This window comes from Ruditapes philippinarum, unplaced genomic scaffold (genome assembly GCF_026571515.1).
Source record: "Ruditapes philippinarum isolate M1 unplaced genomic scaffold, ASM2657151v2 ctg11701_1_1_1_1, whole genome shotgun sequence".
NCBI classification, from domain to species: domain Eukaryota; kingdom Metazoa; phylum Mollusca; class Bivalvia; order Venerida; family Veneridae; genus Ruditapes; species Ruditapes philippinarum.
The window spans coordinates 1-26,532 of NW_026865663.1; the positions used below are offsets into that span (position 1 = coordinate 1).

Below are 26,532 nucleotides of genomic sequence, written 5' to 3' on the forward strand. Positions count from 1 at the left end.
CCCTCGGTCAAACTCCAGCGAGCTCTTCAAAAGTCTTTACAAGGAATCTAAACTGATCCGTTGGGGTGTTAGCTATACCGTCAAGTTCCTGTGTGCCTGTTACTTTGATGCCTAAAATAAGAAATTAAAAACGGTTATGAAATCACTGGGTGCAATAAATTTTTTACCAGATAATCTGACACATGATCCTAAGAGAAAAATTTTCATGTTGCAAATGTATTGCCTGGAAACTTAAATCTTTTATTAAATAATGAATAAAAGGTATTTGCTTACTTTGCTTTAGGAAATGAGATTAAATAAATGCATAGCTTGATTATGCTTTCTTATAGAAAAACAATAGAAAGACACTATATTTATTTAAATCTATTGCGTCGTATTTCGATTTGAATATGTTTGACATATTGGTTAGCCTATAAATTTTAATATTTGTTTTATAGCATTTCATTTGTCGTAAAAATTTTTAATGTTCTTTAATGTTGTATGTTTCTTATAATAAAAGCCATATAATATGAACTATTTTTAAAAAGTAAAATGATGTTTATTACCTTATAGAAGAAGCCTCTTTTTGTTTTAATGAGATACATTAAATAACAGTGATCAATACAGTATAAAAGAACATTTGTCTGGACATATTTTCAAGCAATGTTGCAACGCAGAGATATTTACTCAGATTGTTATAATTTTATAGTACACTATGCTATATACATTATTTTACAATACTTTATAACAATACCTCTAATGAACTCGTGTACATAATTATAACCAAAGGCATACATGCCAGTTAGCAAGTTAAAAGCTAGTTGAATTGTTAAGGCATAAAATGCTTAAGATTATTTCTTAGAAGCGATATTCATTTCCTATCATTTATAAATGGCAAATACATAACCTCCTTAGAACTTTTTTAAAGCACTCCAAGTAATCAAATTACTTTACCAAATGCGCAAACGATACTTTGAAACAATATCTCTAAGAACCTAAAGTTAACTTAAATATTAAATTTTCAGTATTTTATACAATAATAATACTTCTAAGAAAGTCGAACTAATTAGTTATACTTATGACAAAAACGTTACTTGATATAAAAATTTCTTAGAAATTCAAATCAATCAAATTATTTTACCAAAGTCATTTACATTTTTTTTTAAATATTTTTTTCTGAGAAACTTAACCCTTTCGCTGCCAAAGGGTAATTTATTTATTGATCACCTATTTGCCAGAAGGTTTTCTAAGAAATTACTATATTACTAATTAAAATAATAATAATTATTTGTTACTAGTATTATTATTAATAATGATATATGTTTCCAAATCTGCTAGTATATAATAATTATTGTCGATGGTATAATTATTTATATATTTATTATTATTTAATTATTATTATTATGATTATAATTATAATTATTATTATTATTATTATTATTATTATTATTATTGACTCAAATTCATTAACTTTTCTAACCAATGGCATAATAAGATATCTTTCGTCCTAGCAATGTTGGCCTCTGGGATAGTTCTTCCAGCGTTGATATTTGAAACACCATCTGTTAACAAAATACCGACATTTGGAACTCCTGGACGATCTCCGTTTGATCTTGTGAACATTCTTGAGTACATAGTCAATATAGCATCAGCAGTGTTTGTATTTCCGTAAATATAAGGTATTTTATCAATAGCAGCCTTCACTGCTGCACTGGTGTTGTATTCATTCAAATGAAATTGAATCACTACTTCTGTACTGTATATGAGAACACCAATGCGAACACTACCGCTGTCTACATCAGTGTAGTCCACAAGCTCTTTGCAGAAATCAAGCATCGTCTGGAAATTAGACTTCCGCATACTTAGTGATGAATCAATATTTATGACAAGATCGACCTCTGCCAGTTTACAACCTATACATTATACAATTTTTATGAGTATCTAAGTTCGAATACTGTGATCTCTTATCAAAAGTCAAGTTGAAAATGACGATACAAAAAAAACAACACACACAAAAAAAAAAAAACAGCGAGAATTAAAATTCCAAAGCATGTTTTGTTATATTATATTGTATTGTTGTACTTGATACTAGTTTTTATAAGAAAAAGTATTTGAATTATTTACAGATGAAAGTTACTATAAACCTGTATCTAGCAGGCACTCAAAAGAAACATGTATCAAATATGAAATCGTACAAACCTTAATTGTAATTTAATATTTCAAGAGAAGGAATACTTGCTAGCTTTTTAAGCAAAACGCAAAACTAGTACGTTTTATGGTCTTCCTAGAATTCACAAAAGTATGTCATGAACATAATTCTGAATACATTGAAATTCTATTATATATATATAATAATCCCGTAAGGATTTAATATTGCATACTTTTAGACATTAAGACCCTATAGGAGCTCCTTTAATGTTTACTGAAGTTTTTTTTGAGATTAAAAATGTTATCCTACCTGGCTCCTTGGTTGTAACTACGGCCTTTTCAACTGCAAGTATGTTTGAAATATTAATAAGAAATGAAGCACAAACTAATACGAATAAAATACAAAGACACAGAATACCTAGAGAACGTGTAAACGACAAAATAGACAATGTTGCAGACTCGGTTTGATCAAATAGCCTGTTTGAAAAAGCTTTTGGAGAGTGCTAGTCACCGTTCACGCCACCTAGCATCAGCTTATGCAGAATTAGATATTTAATTATAGTAATAAAGAAAGTTTAAATTTAGAAACATCCGCAAATGTGTTCAATACCACTCAATAAGAAGTTCAACGATTCGTGATAGACAGGTAACTAACTAAACTACTGTCAATATTTATCAACACTGATGTCTCATTCTTAAGAATGTTCATTATATTATTGCAAGGATGTTAATCATCAGTGTAAGCCTTTTTTCGATAGCAAAAAAGAAATAAAATTTAAAAAAATAAAACAGATAAAAAGTAAATAAATAAAAGGATGAAAATTCTTAAAAAGAAGAAAAATAAATAAAGGAAAAAACAATACTTGTAAAACATATATTAATAATTTTGTTTATCGTTTATCGTTTCTTCTATGATGTCAACATTAATATAACATTTGATGACTAACTTATCGATAAATGACCTTTTCTTAGAATGAACAATGACAGAAAAACCTATAAATATATTTATGGAAAGATAAAACTAGTATTGTTTAAATATACATTCGTTTTGTTCCTTCTAACACAGTTCAATATTGAAAAAGTTTGTTTAGCAAATACCATTTCTAAATTATAAAGTATACAAAAACACAATAACATTTGTTTGTAAGTATTATCTTCAAAAGTGTGAAAGTTAGATAAAATAAAAATAGAAATGTCACAGATGCCCAGGAATTATGCTGTTTTGTCAATGAAAGCACAACAGAAATTTCGGCAGGTTGGTTAAGAGGAAATCTACAACCCTGCAACAATTGTGGGGTCCTAAAAATGGAAACCGTAAAATATTACACAAGGTCAATTCTCATAGTATATGGAGTCGTAGACGTTAAATGGAAGAGGAAAAAAAATGGGAGGTCATATGACCTCATTATATCAATACGAATATGGTCGTAGGAAAAGGTCGTTCCGGTAATAGTGGGCAAAAGATTGTTTTCATTCTGAAACATTTTACTTACGTCTGAATATATTTCTTGCGCGTTTTCTATTCTTACACTATCAAGCATCCTGACAAAGTTTGATGACAATTCAGTAAATCATTGTGTCCTATAGAGTGTTATCAAAGTTTTTCCAATATTTGGGCAGTGCCCATGTTTTTGAGCATTTATACCTGACCTAGAATTTATAAAAACAAACTTGCAGACCAATTTCCATGATATTAGGATAAAAACAGAAGCCACTAGAGAGTAAAAAAGATTTTTCTATTTTTAGCTCCTGTGACCTTGCTTCTCATCAAAGATGATGTTCAAAATTCTCGAAGCAATTAACCAGACAAGCATCTTGACCAAGTTTGATGACAATTCAGTCAAAAATGTGACCATTAGAATGTTAAAAAGGTTTGTGTTCATGTCTAGGATTGACTTTGTTTTTTGGCCCAAGGTGACCAATATTCCAACTAGAGCTAGAAATCATGAAAACAAACTTGCATACCGAGATGACACATACGCGAAATTGATTTGTATAATATTTCGACAAACATTCTGACATGTTTGAATATGACCCAATCAAAACTATGACTGCTAGCGTGTTAAAAACCCAAATGTTGATGACGCACAAAGACGGACGCCAGACATAGCCGCATCACTATACCTTACCTTGAAAACTGGCAAGGAGCCTAGCATGACACCAAACAAAACAGGAAAAGGGTACAAGGCTAAAGCAGATATATTCCAGTTTATGTATCACGTTTGCATTGAGAATTTTGTTTTTCTTAAGCATAAACCCTTTACTTAGTCCCATTTCATGTAAAAAAAGTGATGGATGTTTCAATTAATGAACAATCAAAGAAATAAAAAAAATCGAAATATCAAAACGCCTGGAGATGGGTTATCTTTCCGTGACATAATCATACTCCAACATATGGTGCTTAGCAAAAATTGAGTAGTATATACAGGTATAACATTGGAATGTAAATAATTCTTCCTGTACCTGTGCTCTGGCATCTACAAAAGTTATAAGTTTTATTGCCGTGATCCAAAGTGAAAACTACCAACACGGCCACCACTTTAAGCAATGCACAAGAGCATATTTTAGGTATTTCATCATCGGTAAAGCTTGAATGTGTGATTTGACCATTACTGTTTCAGATTGTCTTACAATCCGAACTTATGTCACATAAAAAGTTTTTTAAATATCGAATAACACATTACATTTAAGATAGTAAAGTTATTCCATGCATAAAATTTTACTTGCATTGCATTTTTATAAATAAAGATATCCACTCAAAATTATATATCATGTTACCTGGACATGGGTTCCTATTACAGACTGCTATTTGTATTGGAGAACCTTCACAGTATTTTCCTTTGAGAGATGGCTTGGGATTTGTGCAGGTTCTAGATCTCATCATTATTCCTCTACCACACGTGGCACTGCACGAGGTAAAATTGCCCCAACAACTCCATCCTCCGTCTACAACAATAAATTCTTTATAAATTCAGTTAATTTTTAAAGTTTTTCCTTGTTAAAATACAGCCGTTAAAAGTTGCCCCGTACTTCACTTCAGTGTTGTTATTTTTTCTGGTCCTTCGGGATCATTGATGCCAACACTATAAAGTGTTGAGAATTGAGTACCGCTCAAGCCGGTGCTAGGGGGCGTGAGGGATGTTGCACTTATACATAATCCCTCATGTACAGACTCAATCAAACCGAGTCTGCAATTCTTATGTTATTTTGTTGTGATTAATGCTTCCATGGGATCACTTTATTTCCAGAATTTTATACATATACACATTCAAGCAGAAAATTCTGTAAAATATTGGATATCGTTCGTCCTAATCCATTTTCAAAGTGTATATAGCTGAATCTGCTTACATATAATATGTATGCTTTTTGAATAAAACATGTTTTAACCAAACTAAAAGAAAATTCCGTCAATTAATTAAAACGTAAATCATACACTTATTATTTCACTCTGGTGATTTGTTTTCCATATATTGTGCAAAAATTTGATTATCTCGACAAAAAATAATACAATTTACAGTTTCGTAAACTCTTTAATCATACCAAAAATGTGACATGTTATATAAACGAGCAAAATAAGTGCTTTAACAGACTTAATCAATGCGATTTTGCACATTCCATATATCTATGTTGTTAAGTTGCTTCTATGGATCTGCCTTTCTCACAGATTGTGAAAGGTTAGATTTTCAGATTAATATATTTTTTAATTTGCAGCAGCATTGAGATAAGATTATATGAAGGTAAAAAACATTGTCGTTACACTTGTACCGTAAAGTTAACCTTCAAAACAGCATGCCACCAGATTTTTTCAAATTTTTATGAACATTTCAAAAAAGATATTTCAGAGTTAAATTTTGTGAAGCGAACTTAGAAAGTAATTTACACCATGCAAACGGCACATAAATCCTAAGCAAATTACAAAAGACGAAGTAAAATTATGAAACAAATAGCCCTAACTGTATAAGTCACGTTGTAGAAATCCGGTGATAAATACCACAAAATCAGTAATTAGTCGCATATTCAAAGAAAAGCATTACTTGAATCTTTAATCATTTAACATGTATTTGAATCTTATGACTTTTTTCTCAAGTTTTATTTTTTTATATAATTACCGTTATATAATTATCTTGAGGTATGCTGCTTTTATGCATATATTAGTATCTTTACAGCCAGATGAATCAAATGAAGATTACCTGTCCTGTTTTTTAGTGTAATGTCTTCCAGAGTTGATAGCATTTTCACGTCCATGTCAAGGAGATCATCTGTTTTGTTAGAAACTAAAGCGAGTTCAGATTCAACCTTGTCTATCCGTTGTTCGTGCAGTCTGTGTTTAATATCATTTGTCTTGTTTTGAATATAAGATTCAAACTGTGGGACAATTATTGCCAATGTTGATTCGATGGTCTCTATTCTTTTAATATCATTTCTTGTTTTGTCATGACTAGGATCTAGGTCTTTTGTCATGTCAGAAACTGAAATTAGTTAAATAAATGATAATGTTATATAACATTTATAATTGAAGCAAAACTACACGTGTGGCTTTTTAATGATTCTTTGTAAAAACATTTTTAAATATTTAAGATTAATATGTTTTTTTACAAGTTATCAATCTCCAAAGTTTCGATAGGTTAAACTCCATGTTATCATGAAGTGTGCAGATTATTCTATAATCCTTCGTTTTGTATAAAATTAGGTTATTTCAGACTCTGTTTATCTTATCGCTAAATCAAAGCACTGTTATGAATTCGGATGCAAGGGATTAATTTAGAATTTTATAATAATGCGTATCCAAACAACAAACAGTTATTTTTATCAAGCGATGCTTTGAATATATTATTCAAATTCTACAAAACATCAACAAATTAATACAGCCGTAACTGATATCAAGCTGAATTGCACATGATTTGTTTCCGTACGTATAAATTTCATCAAGTCGCTTAGAACGTCAATCGTGGTTTTATTGCATAATAACTTACACTTTCGATCATTCTATGTTCATTATAGAAAAAGCGGGTCATGATAGAATTTCAAATAACTTACGAAAAACACGTAATTGATGTCAACAATTGTAATCATTTAAATGCTTGTGATGACGTTTTGCATCAACATAGTCAGTAATAATAACACTTTAATAATAAGCAATTTTACAATTACTACCCCCATAACGATGATTTGAATAATAAAAAGGCACATTATACAAATTTTCCACGTTCAAAAAATTGATAAAAGAACCCATAGAAATGAATCATTAGATAAATATTGATCGTTCTAAGTGATGACCACTTGCATGATGAATGATAATATTTTGTTTTAGAACAGTTAATTATCTTTATATAAATATATGTAATATCGAGTCATATATTTGACATTTACTAACAACATCCAAATTTAATTATAATATCTTCTTTGATATGTTTAAGAAATTGAAAAAAAAATCAATCAAATAAAAATATAAAAATAAGTAAAAGAAAATAAATCTTCAAAAACAAACAAAAAGGATAAAGAATAAGACACATATAAGGTAAATTAAACAAATGATTAAAAATAAATAAGAAAAGGCTATGACACATAAACTGAATTCAAACATGTACTTTTTGTACTATAAATTCAAATTAAGGCTGCACACCATTCAATTATTTTGTTGATGTCGGCTATCTTTATTAATATTAGCTTTAATTTTGATTAAAAACCAGAATTAAAATTGCATTGATGACCTGTGATGTAGCTTGGCAGCACAATCTTACACATTTTAGCATCAATATTATGGCATTCTAATTATTTTCATTTAACCTTATAGGATATTTGATATTGTAACACCATAAAACGCTCCCTTTGAAAAACAAAATGAACATAAAAAGAACTCAATCTACCTGTTTCTGAAAGTTGGTGATTCATCGTCTTAGAATGTTTGCTTGAAGCTTCCAATCTTCGCAGGCGTGACGCCATTTTAAAGTTTTCTACTTTGATTTGAAATAACTCTTTTTGCATTACTTCCTGTACGGCATATATATTGTTACAATCACATTCCATGTTACCATTGACACTATTAAGAATAAATAATAACATCAACTGCACAAAATGCATGTAATACATCATGGAACGTACCATATTCCAAATTTACAAAGAATTTTCGTTGTGTTCTACTAGTTATGCAAAATAATATAGGAGACAAAACTGCGCAGTTGTATTAACATCACGAGTTGCATTCTGATAAGGTTCCAGATTGTTCTAAACTGTGTTATAACCTTGACATATTTATTTTTTCAGATGTAAACAACATAAATCTGAACAAGCATTCAGAAACTTATGCGTTACAAAAACCTTGATGTAAGACATGGCGGCATTTTATTGGGTTAATTTGTTTCAATGATGTAACAGAAATCTAGGAGTTGACTGAAAGAAAATATATAAACACAACTTTTATCTTCGTTTATCTTCTACAAAGTTAAAGAAATGGTGAAAAAGAAATATACCTTTGATGTTTAATCTATTAAAGCTGCATTTAAGATATTTGATAAAAACAAAAATAGCGGCATTTCATTAATAAATTGGGTTTCATATCGACTTCAGATCTTATTTTGGTGTCAGACAACCAAACTGACCTTTTAAAAGGATACAAGCCTGGAACCTCATTGTAGATGAATCGAAAGTACAATTTCTGTTTGCATGAAAAACACCCCTTTAGATCACCCATACAAAAATATTAAATCAACAAACATGGCTATGCGTAGCAGTCCTAATCAAACAGTATATTTCTGCATTGTAACGGATGTTTACAGTCGAAATTAATCTTTTTATGAGATGATTTCTTTTTTCTGAACGCCAGGCCTAATGTATCGTGAAGCTAAAACGGTTAAAGTGTGTTAAACAAGAAAATCTCATATTGATGTGTTTCGGATAGTAAATAATACACTGTGACGTAGCGCATACATAAGCTGATTAAAATATTCCTTTGCATGTTAAAATTCGTATACGAATTAGTGTTACCGTGGAGTTGTCCATTTAAAATCGCAATTGATGAACAATGTTTGATGAGATGTACAGCAAAACTGGGTAATGAAACTGCAGACAGCCTATGGCAAAATATTTTTTTAAATTTATTCAATATAACTTTAAAATTTCTACAATTACATATCATTTTTATGTACAAAGATGCAATTAAGAACAAAGTGTTTATTTAAAAAAAGAGTTACATAACTATAACATTTATACTGTTATTGTAATGGTTATAAACTGGTTTCTTTATTGTAATTTAATGCAAGCAATCTAAGAAGACAATACCATAACAAAATCAACTCATATGCCGCCCTAAAGGATATGGGGGACGAGGGCGTATATAATAGCCTTTGTCCGTCCGCCCTGCGCACGTGTGTGTGTTAGGGGATACATCAAATCCAAATTTATTTCTAGTTTATATCAATTTCATTCTATATATTCATTCAAACATTATTTTAATTATAAATAAGATATAATGCCAATCCGTTTTCGACCATTATAGGACAATAGAGACTGATGCTGACAGATATATATTTGACATTGTAATTATAAATATATCACTGCCATTAGGGAATCATTTTTATACTCTATTCCAGGTAGCAATTCATAACTTTAAGTGGCGTTGTAAATGAGACACTTGTAATGTTATTTTATATCATCATTACCAAAAGCGTATTGGATGTTGTGTTTTTTTATGTTTTGCTTGCGAGATCAAAATACTAGAATATTTCACATCCGATGCAATTTTAATAATAACCGTTGTTTAACTAAGATGAAATATGACTGGTTCGTTGAACTACTGGGTTCTTTGCTGGTGTGGCTGGGTTGTATCGGGGGCTTCGTTCTGTGAACGTCGCCTTGCAAGTCCGGTCGCTGTTCTTAAGTCTTTTGAACTCACTACAGTGTTGATGCAATATCTTTAAACGTTTGACAAGTATCATGATCCCAAGTAAGAAAATATCGATTTTGTGTTCGGCGATTCTGACATCTTTTCATTTATGATCATAAGTTAATCGGTGTGAACACATGAATAGGTCAAAAAGTGCATTTCGACTGGAACAAAGGCGAGATCTTAGCATTTAACTATGTGAAAGTCTTGTCCGATTATATACCGGAGTAAGGTACTAAGTGTTGTGCCTCAATACTGTTTTAGTGTCACACTTGAAATTATCATATTGTATAGATTTTAGCGATTGTTAAGGTCCTTCTCGTTATAATGGGCAAAATATCATTCTCGTTTTCATACATTATTTACTCACGTCTTGCGAAATTTCAATTCTTACCCTATATTTTCAATATTCGGCTTTTTTCAACTTGGGCGATTCCAGTATTCCTAATTAAACACTGGATATATTGCCTGCTTTTTATGCCTCCTTCGAAAAAGAATGGGTTTATTGTTTTGCAAATGTAGGTCTGTCTGTCTATCGGTTTGTCCGTCGGTAGACCACATGGTTTCCGCTGATTATCTTGAAAACTATTTATCACAAAGGCTTCATATTTCACATACTGATTGGTCATAACTAGTAGATGACTCATATTGCTTTCGGGTCACTAGTTCAAAAGTCAAGTTCACAGGTACCTTACATGTCAGAATGGTTTCTGCTCATTTTTTTGAAAACTTTTATCACAAAGTCTTCATATTTCACATACTGAGTGGTCATAACTAGTAAGTGATCCCTATTGATTTTGGGGTCACTAGGTCAAAGGTCATGGTCACAGCGCCCTTGAGTGGTAGTATTTATCACAAAGTCTTCATATGTCTTATATTGATTGGTTATAACTATAAGATGACCCTTATTGATTTTGGTCACTAGTTCAAAGGTCAATGTCACAAGGACCTAAAATGTCAAAATGGTTTCCGCTCATTATCTTGAAAACTATCACAAAGTCTTCATTTTTTTTTCTTTTTTTCATAACTGAACACTTCCATGTACCCATTTATGGCAAAATTCAATACGCCGCTTTACATGGAATGGCACTACTGTTTCACATGAAAGGTTTCATGATTACCGCCATATGGACATATCTACAGATGTTTCTAAATTCAAAATTTCACCATTTTTGTGTTTAAATATTGAATTCTGCTTGAGTCGGTGCTAGTGGGCGTGGAGGGTTACTTGCACGTTTCAGTACTGTCCATGAACATGCTTAATCAAACCGAGCCTGCAACGTTTTCCAATTTTGCCATATTGTGCTTCTTTAGGGATTATGTTATTTCTCTACTTTAATATCACATTAAATCCAAAATCAAACGCTTCAATTTGAAAAATCCATTCCTAAAGAGGAATTAGCGTTTTGTGATATAGGTCAGATTTATTCCGGGAAAAATGATTATCATTGAATTGTTAAGGGATCATATCAGGCGTTATCCTCACGTGTAATGTTGTTGGTTTTTGTGTCGCATTGAAAAGGGCGACATATAGAGGTTACTTTTGTCGGCGGCGTCGTTGTCGGTGTCGGCGTTGTTGTCGGTGTCGGCGTCCCCTTAACCTTGTCAAGAACATAAGTCAGTCATTTTAAGTTGGATTGACTTCAAACTTGGTATGCATGCTTCTTATAATGACCCAAAATGCAGTGCATAACAACCGGTACTCGGCGCTTCTTAATTTTAGAGTTATTGCCCTTTGATAATTTTCATACTTTATTTTTGTCCGGGCCATTTCTCCTAAAGTATAAAAGCTATGGACTTGATACTTCATAGGATGATAGATCTTATTGATAAGAGGTGCAGTGAAAAGAAATCCTGCTCTGCATTTCTTTTTTTTTTTTGAGTTATTGCCCTTGTTAATTTTCACATTTCATTTTTGTCCTGGCTATTTCTCCTAAACTATATTGTTCACAAGGCGACACATCCGACTTGCGGAGTTCTAGTTTATTAATATACGAACTTTTAAATGCTTCCGAGGGATCACTTTTCTCCAGATATTAGTTATTCTCGTAAATTATCAATTTATTCTTCTCACTGATCTGATCAAATGAATAGAGAAGGTTTCTGACAGTCGCTAACAAGCTTTCAATATTGATTAACCATACCGTAATTTGCATCAGAGGTTTCTTTCTTTGATTTGACACAAATTGTAATTGGAAGACCAACAAACATAGCACGAATAGACACTTTGTCGATTTTTAACAAACAGTTGATAAATGAAACCTTTTACTTTTACAATGGTATGTACTGATGCGTTTTTCGTTTTGTCGATTTAATGTTTATACTTTGAGAAATAACCTACAACTATTGCTTCATCGCTTAAATATAAAAAAGGAAAGAAAATATTAAAATATATATAAGTTTGGACAAGAAGTGCTTATGATTTAATACAAATTAACAGATAAACCTAATTATCTATTCTCCTGTCTACGTCACTGCTTATGGAACTTGATTAATCATTTTGGCAACAATAATAATGTGTTCGTAGTAATTAATGTTTTACATATGTTTCCGTACATAATATCATTTTAGCATTTTCCCGAAAATCGGCAAAATTTAAACTTATTTCTCTTATAGAAAACAAGTACATGTAAATGTCCAACCACCTTGTGTATACACGTAAACTTTGAAAATTCGCTTTTAAATTAGTTATGTCGAAAAAAAACACAAAAAACAGCAAATACGAAAACACATGAAAAACCTACAAGTGTTTTACATGCAATTCCATGGCCATTTGCCTATGCTTGTATTACCATAATGGTCGTTAGAAAACAGAACATTGAAAATGCAGTATACGTGCTGCTCTTCCAATTACAACTCATGTCAGATCAAAAACAAAAACAAGTGACGTCAATAATGACCTTGTCAATCAATATTTAAAGCGTGTTAGTAACTTACAGAAGTTTAGAAGAAATAGAAATTAGAAGTTAAAGAAAATTGCTTTCAACATAGAACTTAGATGTAATGTATATTTCGATATGCAATATAAAGTAATAAAACCCAATTTATGGACAATAATGTTGATTGCTAATATATAAAGTGAACGTGTTGAAACGAGTCATATGTAATAAATTCAAAAACTTGTACTGTAATTGATGCAATTGAAAGCAAATGGATTAAGAAAAAGGGTTTAGTTTATCTACGGTCGGGCTATACATTTGTGTTCATCCCAAACAAATAGGAACGCTTTATTTTCAGCTTATAAAGTTACATTTCAGACGCCATACAAATCAACGCATTTCTGATTCTAAACAAGTCCTGACTTAAATTAATCATCAACCAAAATCCGCAGCTGAATACAAATACATTTTATTTGAACTTAAATGTTTTATGCACATCTGTTATGTCCTTGAATTGCCTTAAATCGAAATGTTTATTTTTTTGTCTTTCCAGAGTACTATTTAATAGCTCTATAAGTATTCACACTTATTCAGACGCAGGGTTCATTTATTTTAGTATCGCCAAGCGTCATCAATTTCATGTGTTCCGTTATTGTAGCATTTGAACACAGTAAGTCTATAATATGTAGTGACATTTAATCATTTAATACATTAATTATTAAAAACTTTCACATGGACTTCCATCTAAAGCTACGATACCTGCATACATTTTTCTATTAAATGTTGATTTGGCAGCGAACCGATGTTTTAATGAGTTCTTTATCACCCATGGATCACATCAGCACATATGAAGCTTGAATGAAAGTTTGGACACCGATTACTTTGTTTCAATATTATGTTTCAATCGGGGTTTGGTTGCATGCTTGGCATTATTTTGCAGAAAATTTGTATTTTAATTCCGTTTAGTGAATTTATTTTCTTCATACATATTACATGTTTTTGACAAACCAGAAAGCACGCCAAAACACCTCTACAAATTCGGCATGAAACCCCGATAGACAAATGGTAACAGTAGAGAAAAGTTGAAAGGCTCAAAAGCTTTGAAATTAATAAAAAAGAACATTGCAAAAAAGGGAAAATTACACTGTGAATGACTCACTTTCGCTATAACATATGGGGTTATGCTGCACATCTGGATTAGCGAAAGTTCACATATTTTTTCTTTACCGGTTCCTCATATTTTGCGAGCGTTATCGTATTCAAATTATACTTTAATGTAAACGACTGAAAAAGTTACGATAATGTATAAGGTAAACGTCTGGGGGCGTCCGAGGCCGTTAATTTCAAACCACTTGCTTCGCACCGTTGTAGCTTCAGGCCGCGCCAGTGTCTTCGGATTCTCTGATAAGAGAAAGCTTTCAAGCTAGCTTACTGAATGTCGTTAGTGTTACTCAGGTGTCTATTTGTGTCTAAAAATGCACACTGTAGCACCTGAAGTACTATCTAACTTATTTCAACTATATATTTTTTTACTTTAAGCTCTGAATAGACACTTTTGCCGTCCTCGTCTTTCTTCATTCATCATCATTAAAATGTTTCATGATATACTATTTCGAACATGTAATTTACCGCAAAATTTACAGTAATGAATTATATGTTAGGAAAAGACCTCTATAAGCATTGTATGCTTTCGGATCTAATCCTTTTTCAGCATTGTTTATTATGTAACTAATGATTGTATGTAATAAATGTTTGTGTGAAAATGTTTGAAATAAAATATGTTTAAACTAAACTAAGTCTTTTTCCAGCAGTAGAACTGGAATGTCGAAATTTGACCATATTTATGTTGGTGCGACGTATTCCCACATACAACACAATAATTGATAGTGAAAAATACTGCCAATAAATCGTTAAATAGACTTCAATTGGCATATTTTCCATGAGACCTAGTATTTCAAACATTAAAATAAACTATAGACATGTATAGAATATATGTCCAAATTTTATTCTAAAATTCCCGACCGACTACACTTATTCACTTCGAACAACCTTCCATCTTAACAGTATTCAATTCAAATTATATCACATGTTAAGCTTTCATAATTAAAGGGGTCAGTGCGACATGGTACAAAACATTACTTTACATTATTTTGAGAATAAAAGGGTATCAAACGAAAGTTTAGTTTTAATTGATATATTTTGAAATAAATTCACTAATAAATAATATTATAAATAACAAAAAATCATATAAATAACAATTTATACTTGGTTTTGTGTATTCCATTAAGCTAAAGTTTTAAAAACATCTTATCCAGATATATAATAGTAAATAGAATTATAGTAAAAATAGTAAATAATAAACAGTATAATAAAACATCTATAAATGTACAACTCTTTTATTATCAATATGTGAATAGTCATATCAAAATAACATAAAATACAATGAAAATGAATAAATTGTTGATTGAATTAATGAATAAACTGTTGACTGAATTGTAATAGAGTACACATTGCAAAGAAAAAAACAACACTGCTTTGCATTTCAAGAACTATATCTGAAAGATGTTACAATAATTATTACTTAATTGTAAATGTAACTTCATTAAGCGTGAACAAAAGTAATATTGTGTGGTCAAGAAAATTTATGGTTTTTATTTGGTTCTGAATCAGATGCTCATTTAATTTTTTATTTCAGTTTTCGTTGCAGCTTATTCATTGACACGCGTTTAATAATAATAATAATAATAATAATAATAATAATAATAATAATAATAATAATAATAATAGTAATAAATAAAAAAATGATAATGATAATAATAATAATACAAAAAAACAAAGTGCAGCTATTTGCTATTTGAAGAACCAATATTGAAGTGTATGAATAGCATGTGAAAGGGAGGAAACATTAGAAAGGTTTATTTGTGTGTCATATAACAGTTATCTTAGCTTTCTGATAATAATGATAATTATTATATGACTTTAAATAGATTTCGGAAAATATAGAGTTAAATTTTAAATAGCTACACAATCATATTATCTTGAAATTTCAAGGTAGCCATTTTAACGAAAAACTTATTATTGTTAAAGTTATTTAAGGTTATGTTAATGTACGTGATGTCTTTAAATCTAACCCGATGTTATCAAATGCCTATCAAAAATTATCACATGTAATAAAATCATGCGTTTATCAAGATGTTTTATACGTCATCATATTCCAATATACATAATTTATCTTCTGCAATCATCTGTCACAAAATGTTATGAAAGGTTATCATATGTTAAAATAAAAGTTATCATAAAGCACCAATCATAAGTGTTAATTATGAAAGGTTATAATAAACAAATAATAAAACATTTTCAAATTTTAACATATTATGTCCTTGGTTATCGTCGGTTTTCATATATTATCTTACAATTATTGAATGCTGATAAGGTGAGGTTTTTGTCCCTGGCTTATGTGAAATTCATCGAGACAAAATGACGGAATCATTAAAAAAATAAATAATGATTTGATTTATGACAGAAATAAAATTCCTTACATTCACAAGTGTCCACTTTCCTCTTACACTCTTAGTACATGTATATGGCTTAAATGTGCAAATCGCAAACGTCATACGTTTTCATTTTTTCCCCGGCAATTGTACATTTAAATACTTCGAATGTTTTTTTTTCATAGTAACTGATGTACTTTTGACAGGAAGTACATTGTCTGAATCTCTAATCTACATAATGATGTTTGCTTCATGTAATTTATTTTATTAGTCAGCTATTACCTATTAACCTGAAGATGATTAGCTTCAAATAATTATTCGGTTGAATTCATGCAACCCTGTTTTATGGCGTATTTTGTTTAAAAAATATCATCTAGATTCGAGATCAATGTTTAACTGTCAGACGCAACACGTGTCAAAATGAATCATGTGTAGTCAAATGTTATCATATGTCATTACATATGGAATAAAGTGTCATCATTGTTCTCTAAAAGTTAACATATTTTTTTAGAATTTATCTGGAACTATGAGTACCCCAGTAAATGAGGAATCGTAGTCGTTATAAGCTTCATCGATTCCAGCACAACCACCGACATAAACCTCATCATTTCTATTTAAATGAAACGTTCCGGATACACTGATAAGATAACCATCTCCTTTATCCCCATGCAGAGACCTAGACCCTACTGTATATAAATTATTCAAATAAATTTGACATCTCATTAAATTTGAAATTATGTGTCCTTTTGAAATATGAAAAGAGAACATGTATATTCCGGGATATTTGCATGTGAATTTTCCCGTAGATTTGTCATATCCGTTGCCATAATTTTGAATTATTGTCGGGAATATTGCAGTGACACTTCCAGATATACCAGTTGCTGTAAAAAATATTCTCATTTCTGAAATACAAATGCAGATCAATCGTTATGCATTTAGAAATTCTGATCAAATATTTGAAAATAAACATCAAAACAGTGTTTGGGTTTCTGAACATAACATGTAAACACTAACATAAACGATATTATCAGATGATGCTGATTTGATATGTAATACAATAATGTTCTTGTTATACATATGTAATTTAACATTGGTTAACATCAATTCTTTGACGAAAAATCACTTATCCTTTCACATGAAATAAAAGTAAGCCAACTATTCATGGTCGATAGTTGACTTAAGCGTTGGACTGTGAATCGTGGGACCTAGGTTCGATTCCCGGACTGTGCAGGTCACTTTTCTCGTGTTTGATCATGGAGTTATTTTTACGGTCATTCTCACTGTACCTCTGCTCTGGTTTGTACAGAATTTATCAGTTCCTTGCAAAAGTGTTTACTGCTTGACAACCTGCCTAGGAACGATGCAGTGACGAAACTGAGCTCAATGTGGCTTACTGGCCTGATCCGGAGTGAAAACTACCAAAATCACCATTATCTTAAGCAATGCACATGATAAGTACTTTAGGTATTCTGTCATCGGTAAAGCTTTGATCATTAGTGTTTCAGTTTGTCTTACAATCCGTACAAAATCTAATAAAATGTTATATGAACTTTTTTCTTCAGCCAAAATTAAGAATTCAAATATCGATGAACACATTTAATCCGAGGAGATAAAGTTATTCCTAACATAGAGATTTTTTAAACCAATTGTAATTCATGACTAAATTATTGCCGTCAAAATTATTTATCATGTTACCTGGACATGTGTTCCTGTTACAGACTGCTATTTGTACTGGAGAACCTTCACAATGTTTTCCTTTGAGAGATTGCTTGGGTTGTGTGCATGTTCTATATCTTATCATTACTCCTCTACCACACGTATCACTGCACGAGCCCCAACTACCCCAACTACTCCATCCTCCATCTACAACAGAACATTCTTAATTAATTCAGTTTAATTTTTAGAAGTTTTGTCTTATAAAAATATATACAGTATACACCTTTAAACAGAAAATTCGGATTCAGAAGAACTTTATGAGATTTAATATATGTTGTTGTAATCCAACACTATATAGCTGATTCTGATAAATTGTGTATGCTTCCGAATTAAATGTGTCCAAATTAAATTAACAGAAATTTCCCGTCAATTGATTGAAATGTTATATTGGGAAGTATAGTCATATACTTATTATTTCGAAGAGGTGATTTTTCTGAATATGTTGCACACTCAGCTTTTGACTAGAAAACATTACAGTTTACAGTTTAACAAAGCAATTCAATAATTTCCATATATGTATACTGTTTAAGTTGCCTCCGGGGATCTACCTCTTTGCCATATTTTTGAAAGGTGTTCGTTTCCCGGAACACGTGTTAGAGGCCATTCAAACAGGAGGACTTCTATTCCTAAAACTAGGTTTTAGTTTCAGATAAAAAAAAACTTAATCATTTAGAGTAGCAGCGGGTGATGATAATACGACGATCAAATGAAAATCGTCGCTACACTTGTACTGTATTATTAACCTTTAAAGCATCAGATGCATTCACATTTTCATTTACATCTAAAAAATATATTTCAAAGTTAAATTTTGTGAAGCGAACGAAGAAAGTAATTTGCACATTGCAAACGACACTCACAACTCAAGCAAATTACCATAAATGTGGTCAAACTATGAAACAAAAAGCCCCTACTGTGTTCGTCACATAGTAGAAATATTGTGATAAATACCAAAATATCAGCCATTTATCTCATTTTCAAACCAAATCATTACTTGAATCTTGAATCAGTTTACTTGTCTTTGAATCGTATTACCTTTTTATCAAGTTTCAGTTTCTTTAAATAATTCACGCAATCTGCTTAAATGCACATGCGTACATATATAAGTATCTTTACAGTCAGATGAATGAAATAAATGTTACCTGCCCTGTCCTTTAATATAATATTTTCCAGATTTTAAAGTGTTTTCTTTGTCTTAGAAAATTCATTTTTATAAATCATTAAAACTTGAATCCACATCAATTTTATTGTCATTTATTTTAATTTTTATGTTAAGTATTCTTTTTATCAGTATCGGCTGCAAATTCGATGTTTTCAATCATGTCAATAGCAACCTTTTTCTTGTCCAGATGTTCTTTTAAAGTTTACACAGTTTTGTTAAAAACTAACGCGAGCACAGAATCAATCTTGTCTATGCGTTGTACTATATGTTTTATATCATCCGTCTTGTTTGGAATATATGATTCAAACTGTGGTACTATTTTGTCTAAGGTTGAATTTGTATATCGTGATATATGTAGGTTTTTTAATAAGATTTATTTTAACCAAAGTAACAGAAAATTCCCGTCAATTAATTGAAACGTTATATTTGAAAGTATAATTATACTTATTAGTTCCCTCTGGTGATTTGTTTTCAAATATTGTGCAAAAACTTGATTATCTTGACAAGAAAACAATACAATTTACAGTAAAGGAAACTCTTTAAATATACAAACAATGTAACGGGTTATATAACCAAGGAAATTAAATGCTTCAACAGGTTCAATCAAGACGATTCTGCACATTCAATATATTTATGATGTTAAGTTGCTTCTGGGGGATCTGCCATTTTTTCCAGATTGTGTCTCCTAGCTTTCAACTGTAAGAGGTCATATAACCAGACCGAATTTTGTTTGTAAAATTGTCAAACAAAATGGTTTAACTTTTCAGATAAATATAGTTTTTAAAACCCGCACAAACGATGTTTAGTGGGTATATAGGAGTCAGCTTGTTGGTCGGTCAGTTGGTCAGTCGATCAGTCCGTCGGTCGTCGTTTGGTCCACTTCATGGTTTCCGGATGATAACAAGAATTTGGAATTAGACAATTGTAATTAAACTTGGTATATGGCAATCTTATATAGAATTCTTGGTAAGTATTGCATTTGAACCACTTGGAGTCGAGATAAAGGTCACCGTTTCTAAAAATAAAAAAAACGGTTTCCGGACAATAACTACAGTTAGGAATGAGATACTTTAATCAAACATAGTGTACAAGAAAAGCATTGATGCAAAGCATCAAAGGGCGTCCAAGCAAGAAATGCAGCAAGTGCAGATGAACTAGTAGATATATGATGACAAGATATTAATTCTTATAAACTTATCAATGGTTCATTGGTTTTTACCAGAATTGTATATCACTTATGAATGAACGGACGAAAGACATTGTTCATTATTTATAACTTTGATTGGCATGCTAGAAATTATAAAATATTACTTGTTATTTCTTTATGATCGTGGTTATTAATAGCAACGGATATACATGTATACAATCATTTATAATCCATATGTGTAACGCATGATCAACACCACACTTCACTTGTGTAATTGTCCCTTATTATGCGAAGACCCCCTCTTAAGGTCTCTGTTCACACTTAGTAACAATATGACACTTGTTATATTACCATGTTGATCCTGTTGAGCATAATTGTTTATTATACAATAATTGTAATATCTATTTTAATAAAAAAATTACAGATTTTATGAATCTTGTTTTCTTTTTCTTTTTTGTGTTTTATGCGCTATTTTAATACTGAGTTTTTAGGTTTACTACTATTTTAAGAATTCAATTGTCATATTGACCGACGATTATAAGTCAAAACTTAACTGGAAAAAAGTAAATTATGGTTAATCTTTCAATATATAATAGTGTTTATTCTTAAACCATATACATGTACATTTGTATTTTTCTTTATCATTTTTTAAATTATCAATCAATTGAATAATTCATAAAATCTGATTTGTAACTTTGAATAATTCATCGGCATCTTTACTAAATACGAATAACAAATTAAATAAAATGTTTCAAAGTTGATAGTGTCATATTAATGCCATAAAAATGTACATTTTTTCTCAATTATTGTACATATTTATTGTTTTTATCTCATATAGATAAAATAAAACATGCGATTTGTGTTGTTGGTTTTTTTTTCGAATTGTATGTTTATGTATTATAATAATCAATAAATTTGAGAGTTGATCTGTGTTTCTTAATTATTGTAACCAAACTAAGTGACAAACATTCATTTTGAAAAAAAAGCTTATTTATATGTAAAATATTTGTTCTGTTCTGTAACGATACCAAACATCTACTCCAAAACCGGGAGAGACCGGACAATAAACGTGTGGTACTATTCGCCGGTCACTAGTAAATCCCGGTCAAAATAGACCAGGAGAGACCGGGAATTACCGATATGAGTACATCCCTCTATAAATAGATTTTCGGAATATTTAGGTCATCAACTCATCATTCTATTTACAGCTTTCGGAATAACATACCATACTGTGTACTACAAAATGATAAATAAAACTACCCGAAGAGCGCGATTTATTGACGGAAAAGGTTATTTCATTTGAAAATATTTGCATTGCGAAATTCTCCAGTTCGCTATTCATTGTACATATCGCGACTAATTAATAATCAAGCACCCTCATACCGATCGGAATGATCGGCTTGTATTATGAATAACTATAAAAGGCTCGAGAAGTTGCTGTCGCCCTTTCACAAAATCTGATTTCATTCCATAAAAGGCGCCGCGCTTCGGCGCGGCGCCAATAACAAGCTTATATGAAGACCCTGGTTGGTATAGCATTTCGATCCACTGGAGTCAAGGTCAAGGTCACCGTTACTAAAGATAGAAAATAGTTTCCTGACAATAATAAGAGTTAGGGTTAATATCATTGTAATCAAACTAAGTGTAAAACAAGCTTATCTAAAGACCCCATTTGGTATTGCAATAGGATCCCCTGGGGTCGATGTCAAGGTCATCGCTTCTAAAAATAGTAAAATGTTTTCGGGACAATAACAAGAGATAGGACTTAGATATTGTAATAAAACTCGGTGTATAGCAAGCTTATATGAAGACCTCGGTTGGAATTGCATTTGGAACCCCTGAGGTCAATTTCAAGGTCACCGTTATTATAAATAGAAAAATGGTGCCCGGACAATAACTAGAGTTAGGAATGAGATATTGTAATCAAACTTGGTGTATAGCAAGCTTATATGGAGACCCTGGTTGGTATTGCATTTTATCCCCCTGGTATCAAGGTCAATGTCATTGTCACTAGAAATAGCAAAACGGTTTATGGGACAATAACTAGAGTTAGGTATCAAACTTGATGTATAGCAAGTTTATATAAAGATCCTGGTGGTTAGAATTACAATTAATTGAAATAATTTTTTTAGCACAGTTGATACTCCATTTACTAAAGGTTGATTTCAAATTTTTCTTCAGACTACTTATTTTTCAAGAAGTGCTGGTGGGGTTTTGAATCACCTTCAGTGATAGGTCTAGTTAAATGTGCAGCAGCAGAGGGATAAGAATATATGAATATAAGATAAAAATGAATATTATCGTAACACATGTACCGTATTGTAAATCCCAGATTCTTACTAATTTTCATGAACATTTAAAAAATAAATTTCAAAGTTAAATTTTGTAAAGCGAAAAAAAAAACGTAATTTGCACATTGCAAATGGCACATAATTCTAAGCAAATTGCAAAACCGAGGACAAATTAAGAAACAAATATCCCTAACTGCGTGAGTAACGAAGTAGAAATCAGGTGATAAATACCACAAAACCAGTCATTGATCGCATAATCAAAGCAAATCATTACCTGAATCTTGAATCATTTTACCTTTTTTTTAAATTTTATTATCTTTTTCTCAAGTTTCATTTTTTTTTTAAATAATTGCCGTTATCTGGAGGTATGCTGCTTAAATGAATGTGCGTACATATATTAGGATCTATACAGTCAGAAGAATATAATAAATGTTACCTGTCCTGTCCTTTAATATAATATCTTCCAGATTTGAAAGTGTTTTCTTTGTCTTGGAAAATTCATTTTCTAAATCATCAACGCTTGTCTCAATATCGATTTTATTGTCATTTATTGTATTGTTAACGTTAATTAGTTTTTTATCTGTCTCGGCTGCAAATTCTTTGTTTTCAATAGCAACTTCTTTCTTGAACTCGTTGATAAGTTGTCCAGATGTTTTTGTAAAGTTTACACAGTAGTCTTCAATGTTCTTTATCTTTTCATTCATTTCAAGTTCCATATTCGATCTTTTTATTTTTTCTCCGTGGAATGCCTTTTTTATAGTTCTTTGTAACTGTACCATCCCGTTTTCACTGTCATCGTTCATGTCAAGGAGATTGTCTGTTTTGTTAGAAACTAAAGCGAGTTCAGATTCAATCTTGTCTATGCGCTGTTCGTGCATTCTATGTTTTATATCATCCGTCTTGTTTTGAATATAAGATTCAAACTGTGGTACTATTCTTGCCAATGTTGATTCGATAGTCTCTATTCTTTTAATATCATTTCTTGTTTTTTCATGACTGCTATCTAGGTCTTTTGACATGTCGGAAACTGAAATAAGGTAAATAAATGATGATATGATTGCGGCAAAATCTCACTTTTTTATATGTTTTTTTATTCGCTTTGTTCAAATAAATTAATTAATTATGTCTTAAAAAAATGCACACATTTTAGAAATCACTATGGAAACAATTGATAAATAAAAATCTTTTTCACAAGTTATCAGTTCCAGTCATTCCGATAGGCGTAAAACCTTTATATTAAGAGGTTTGCATATCATTCTATAACACACGTATTAACCTCTTCTTTTTAAGATTCAGTTGTAATAAAGTCAATATTGTTTTTTCTAATAACACTAATATTAATAATAACAACTATCATTCTTATTACAATGTACCATCACCCCCATGATGTAAGTGATAAAAAACACATTTTCGTACGTATTCAAAATACTGATTAAGAAAACCAAAAAGAAATGTTTCATTTTCATAAATGTTGATAACGTTTTTAATATATTTACGAACATTTATATGATGAATGATAATATTTTGCCCTAAAACATTTAATAATCTACTATATTTATATAGGTTGTATCGAATCATATATCTCAAATAAACCAACAGCATCCACATATAATTATTTTTGGTTTGATCATAAATGTTATACTAAACACAATCAATATAATTATACATTGTGTTACAACAATTCTTACATAAAAGTCCAATTCGCGTTAATGATAACTACTAATCAGAAGTAGTTATGATGATATCATATGACTTGTCTAATGTATGTTTCATATTGATAAAATATCTCAAAATAAATAAATAAATAAATAAATAAATAAATAAATAAATAAAATACATGAATAAATAAATAAACAAATAAATAAATAAATAGATACATAAATACATTAATATATAATAATTTAAACATATCATAAAAAATACTAATAAAACAAAATAAATTAAAAAAATAAATAAAATAAAATGAAAAAAAAATGAATTAAAAAACAATAATAAAATAAAAGAAGCTGATACACAAAACTGAATTAAAACATGTTCATTTTCCTGTCTTTTGAATATTACAATTATGACTGAAAACAATTCAATACATTTTGTCAATCGTCTTGCTTGTTAAACTTTCATTAGTTATAATATTCTAATACAACAGGACAATACACTATTATAATTTGGTAACAACAGTACTTGTCTTAACATCTGAATTTTATAAATGTTTCTAAATGTCGGATAATCCAAACGATACTCCTTATAGTGGCAAAAAGAAAAACAAAAACAAAAAGAGACGTAAAAGTGCTGTATCCCCAAACTTGAATAGCGAGCAACCAGAAAAGCGTCTTTCGGTAATGGCCCAAATCACGCCGCCAATGTATTCGGGATACAATCTGACTTCCCCACCTCCCTCACTTGGACCTCAGCAGTATTCTTGGCAACACTATCCTCCACATTTACAATTTGTTTCCAACTCATCTGTGCAGACTCCCACTTCTGAACAGCCGGCCACACTTAACACAACAATTTCGCCTGGTAGTCTTGGAGATAATATCTCATTCAGTGCTCAAAATGTTCAAAATCAATCATGGTTCTTGACATTATTGGCAGAGTTGAATGCAATAAAATCAAGCCAATACGCTTTAGAAACAAAGCTTTCTAAACTTGATAAAAATAGAGTCAGATGTTCTCAATATTTCAAGCAATATGAAAAAAGTTGAAAACCGTATAATTATGGTCTCTTGAGGAATCTATGGGGCAAACCACTACCAAATTGAACGATTTAGAAGCAAGCAGAAACTTTGACTCTGAAATGTGTGATGATTTAAAAAAGAAAAATGAAGAAGTTATGAATGCTTTGAAGGCAGAAAAATCAAAAAAGTGATGGCTTATTAAAATCAGTTGATGACCTAAGACGTGAGAAAGATTCGTTAAAAATGATGTTATTGACCTTAAAGGGCGTTCAATGAGAGATAACCTGTTATTCTACAATATTAATGAAGAGAAAGATAGAGAGGCTAGAAAGAAAGAAAATTGTATAGAGAAAGTATTAAAGTTTTGTGTTGACAAAATTGGAAAAATTGACGCATATAGATATAAAATTGATAGGGCGCATCGTGTCGGAAGTCATGAACATGGCAAAATACGCCCAATTGTTGCTAAGTTTAACTTTCACCAAGATAAGATGGAGGTGAAAGAAAAAGCAAGGCTCAAATTATCTGGAACTGATGATGGTGTAAGTGACCATTACCCTCAGGAGATCCGTGAGAGGCGCCAAAATCTTATCCCTTATCTTGGTCAGGCGAGAAAAGTAAATAAAACAGCAGTGCTTTCATATGATACACTGTATATCGATAATCGATCTTACACAGTGGACCGTCTCCCGCCAGGTCCTGTCCAAATTCTCGAGCGTCGCACTCGGAGGAAACAACCTTACATTTCAGGTCGGGACCAGAACCAACATATGGTTACAGATAGTGTGCAGGCGTAGGAAAACGTAAGGAGGCAGCTAAAATTTCTCTCGTGGAATATCCAGGGAATTAAAAATAAATTAACTGATAATGACTTTTTGGACTTTCTGAACGACTTTGATATTTTGATTTTGACAGAGACATGGAATTCAAATGTGTTAAATATTGACTTAAATAATTTTGAATATTTTTCATGTCCTCGGCCGAAATATAATAAGAAAGCTAAAAGGTACAGTGGTGGGGTAATTGTGTACTTTAGAAGTGAATTTAAATGTAATATTGACTTAGTTTCATTAAACAACAAAGGTATAATATGGTTTAAATTACAAAAATCAATGTTTGCATGTTCAAATGATATGTTTTTCGATGTTGTTGATTCGCAGAA

At 30.9% G+C, this 26,532-nt stretch overlaps 2 protein-coding genes across 2 annotated transcripts; both read right to left on the minus strand.

Moving 5' to 3' along the window:
* Positions 1-1,428: 1,428 nt before the first annotated feature.
* LOC132729952 (uncharacterized) lies at positions 1,429-23,875 on the minus strand. The gene is made up of 4 exons (XM_060715792.1): positions 23,129-23,875; positions 4,906-5,073; positions 2,438-2,470; positions 1,429-1,892 (listed from the first exon to the last, which is right to left on the minus strand). The coding sequence occupies exons 1-4, from the start codon at positions 23,709-23,711 to the stop codon at positions 1,429-1,431; spliced, it is 1,248 nt and encodes a 415-aa protein (XP_060571775.1). The 5' UTR covers positions 23,712-23,875.
* Positions 6,268-8,328, minus strand: LOC132729951 (uncharacterized). The gene is made up of 2 exons (XM_060715791.1): positions 7,995-8,328; positions 6,268-6,596 (listed from the first exon to the last, which is right to left on the minus strand). The coding sequence occupies exons 1-2, from the start codon at positions 8,230-8,232 to the stop codon at positions 6,268-6,270; spliced, it is 567 nt and encodes a 188-aa protein (XP_060571774.1). The 5' UTR covers positions 8,233-8,328.
* Positions 23,876-26,532: the final 2,657 nt, after the last annotated feature.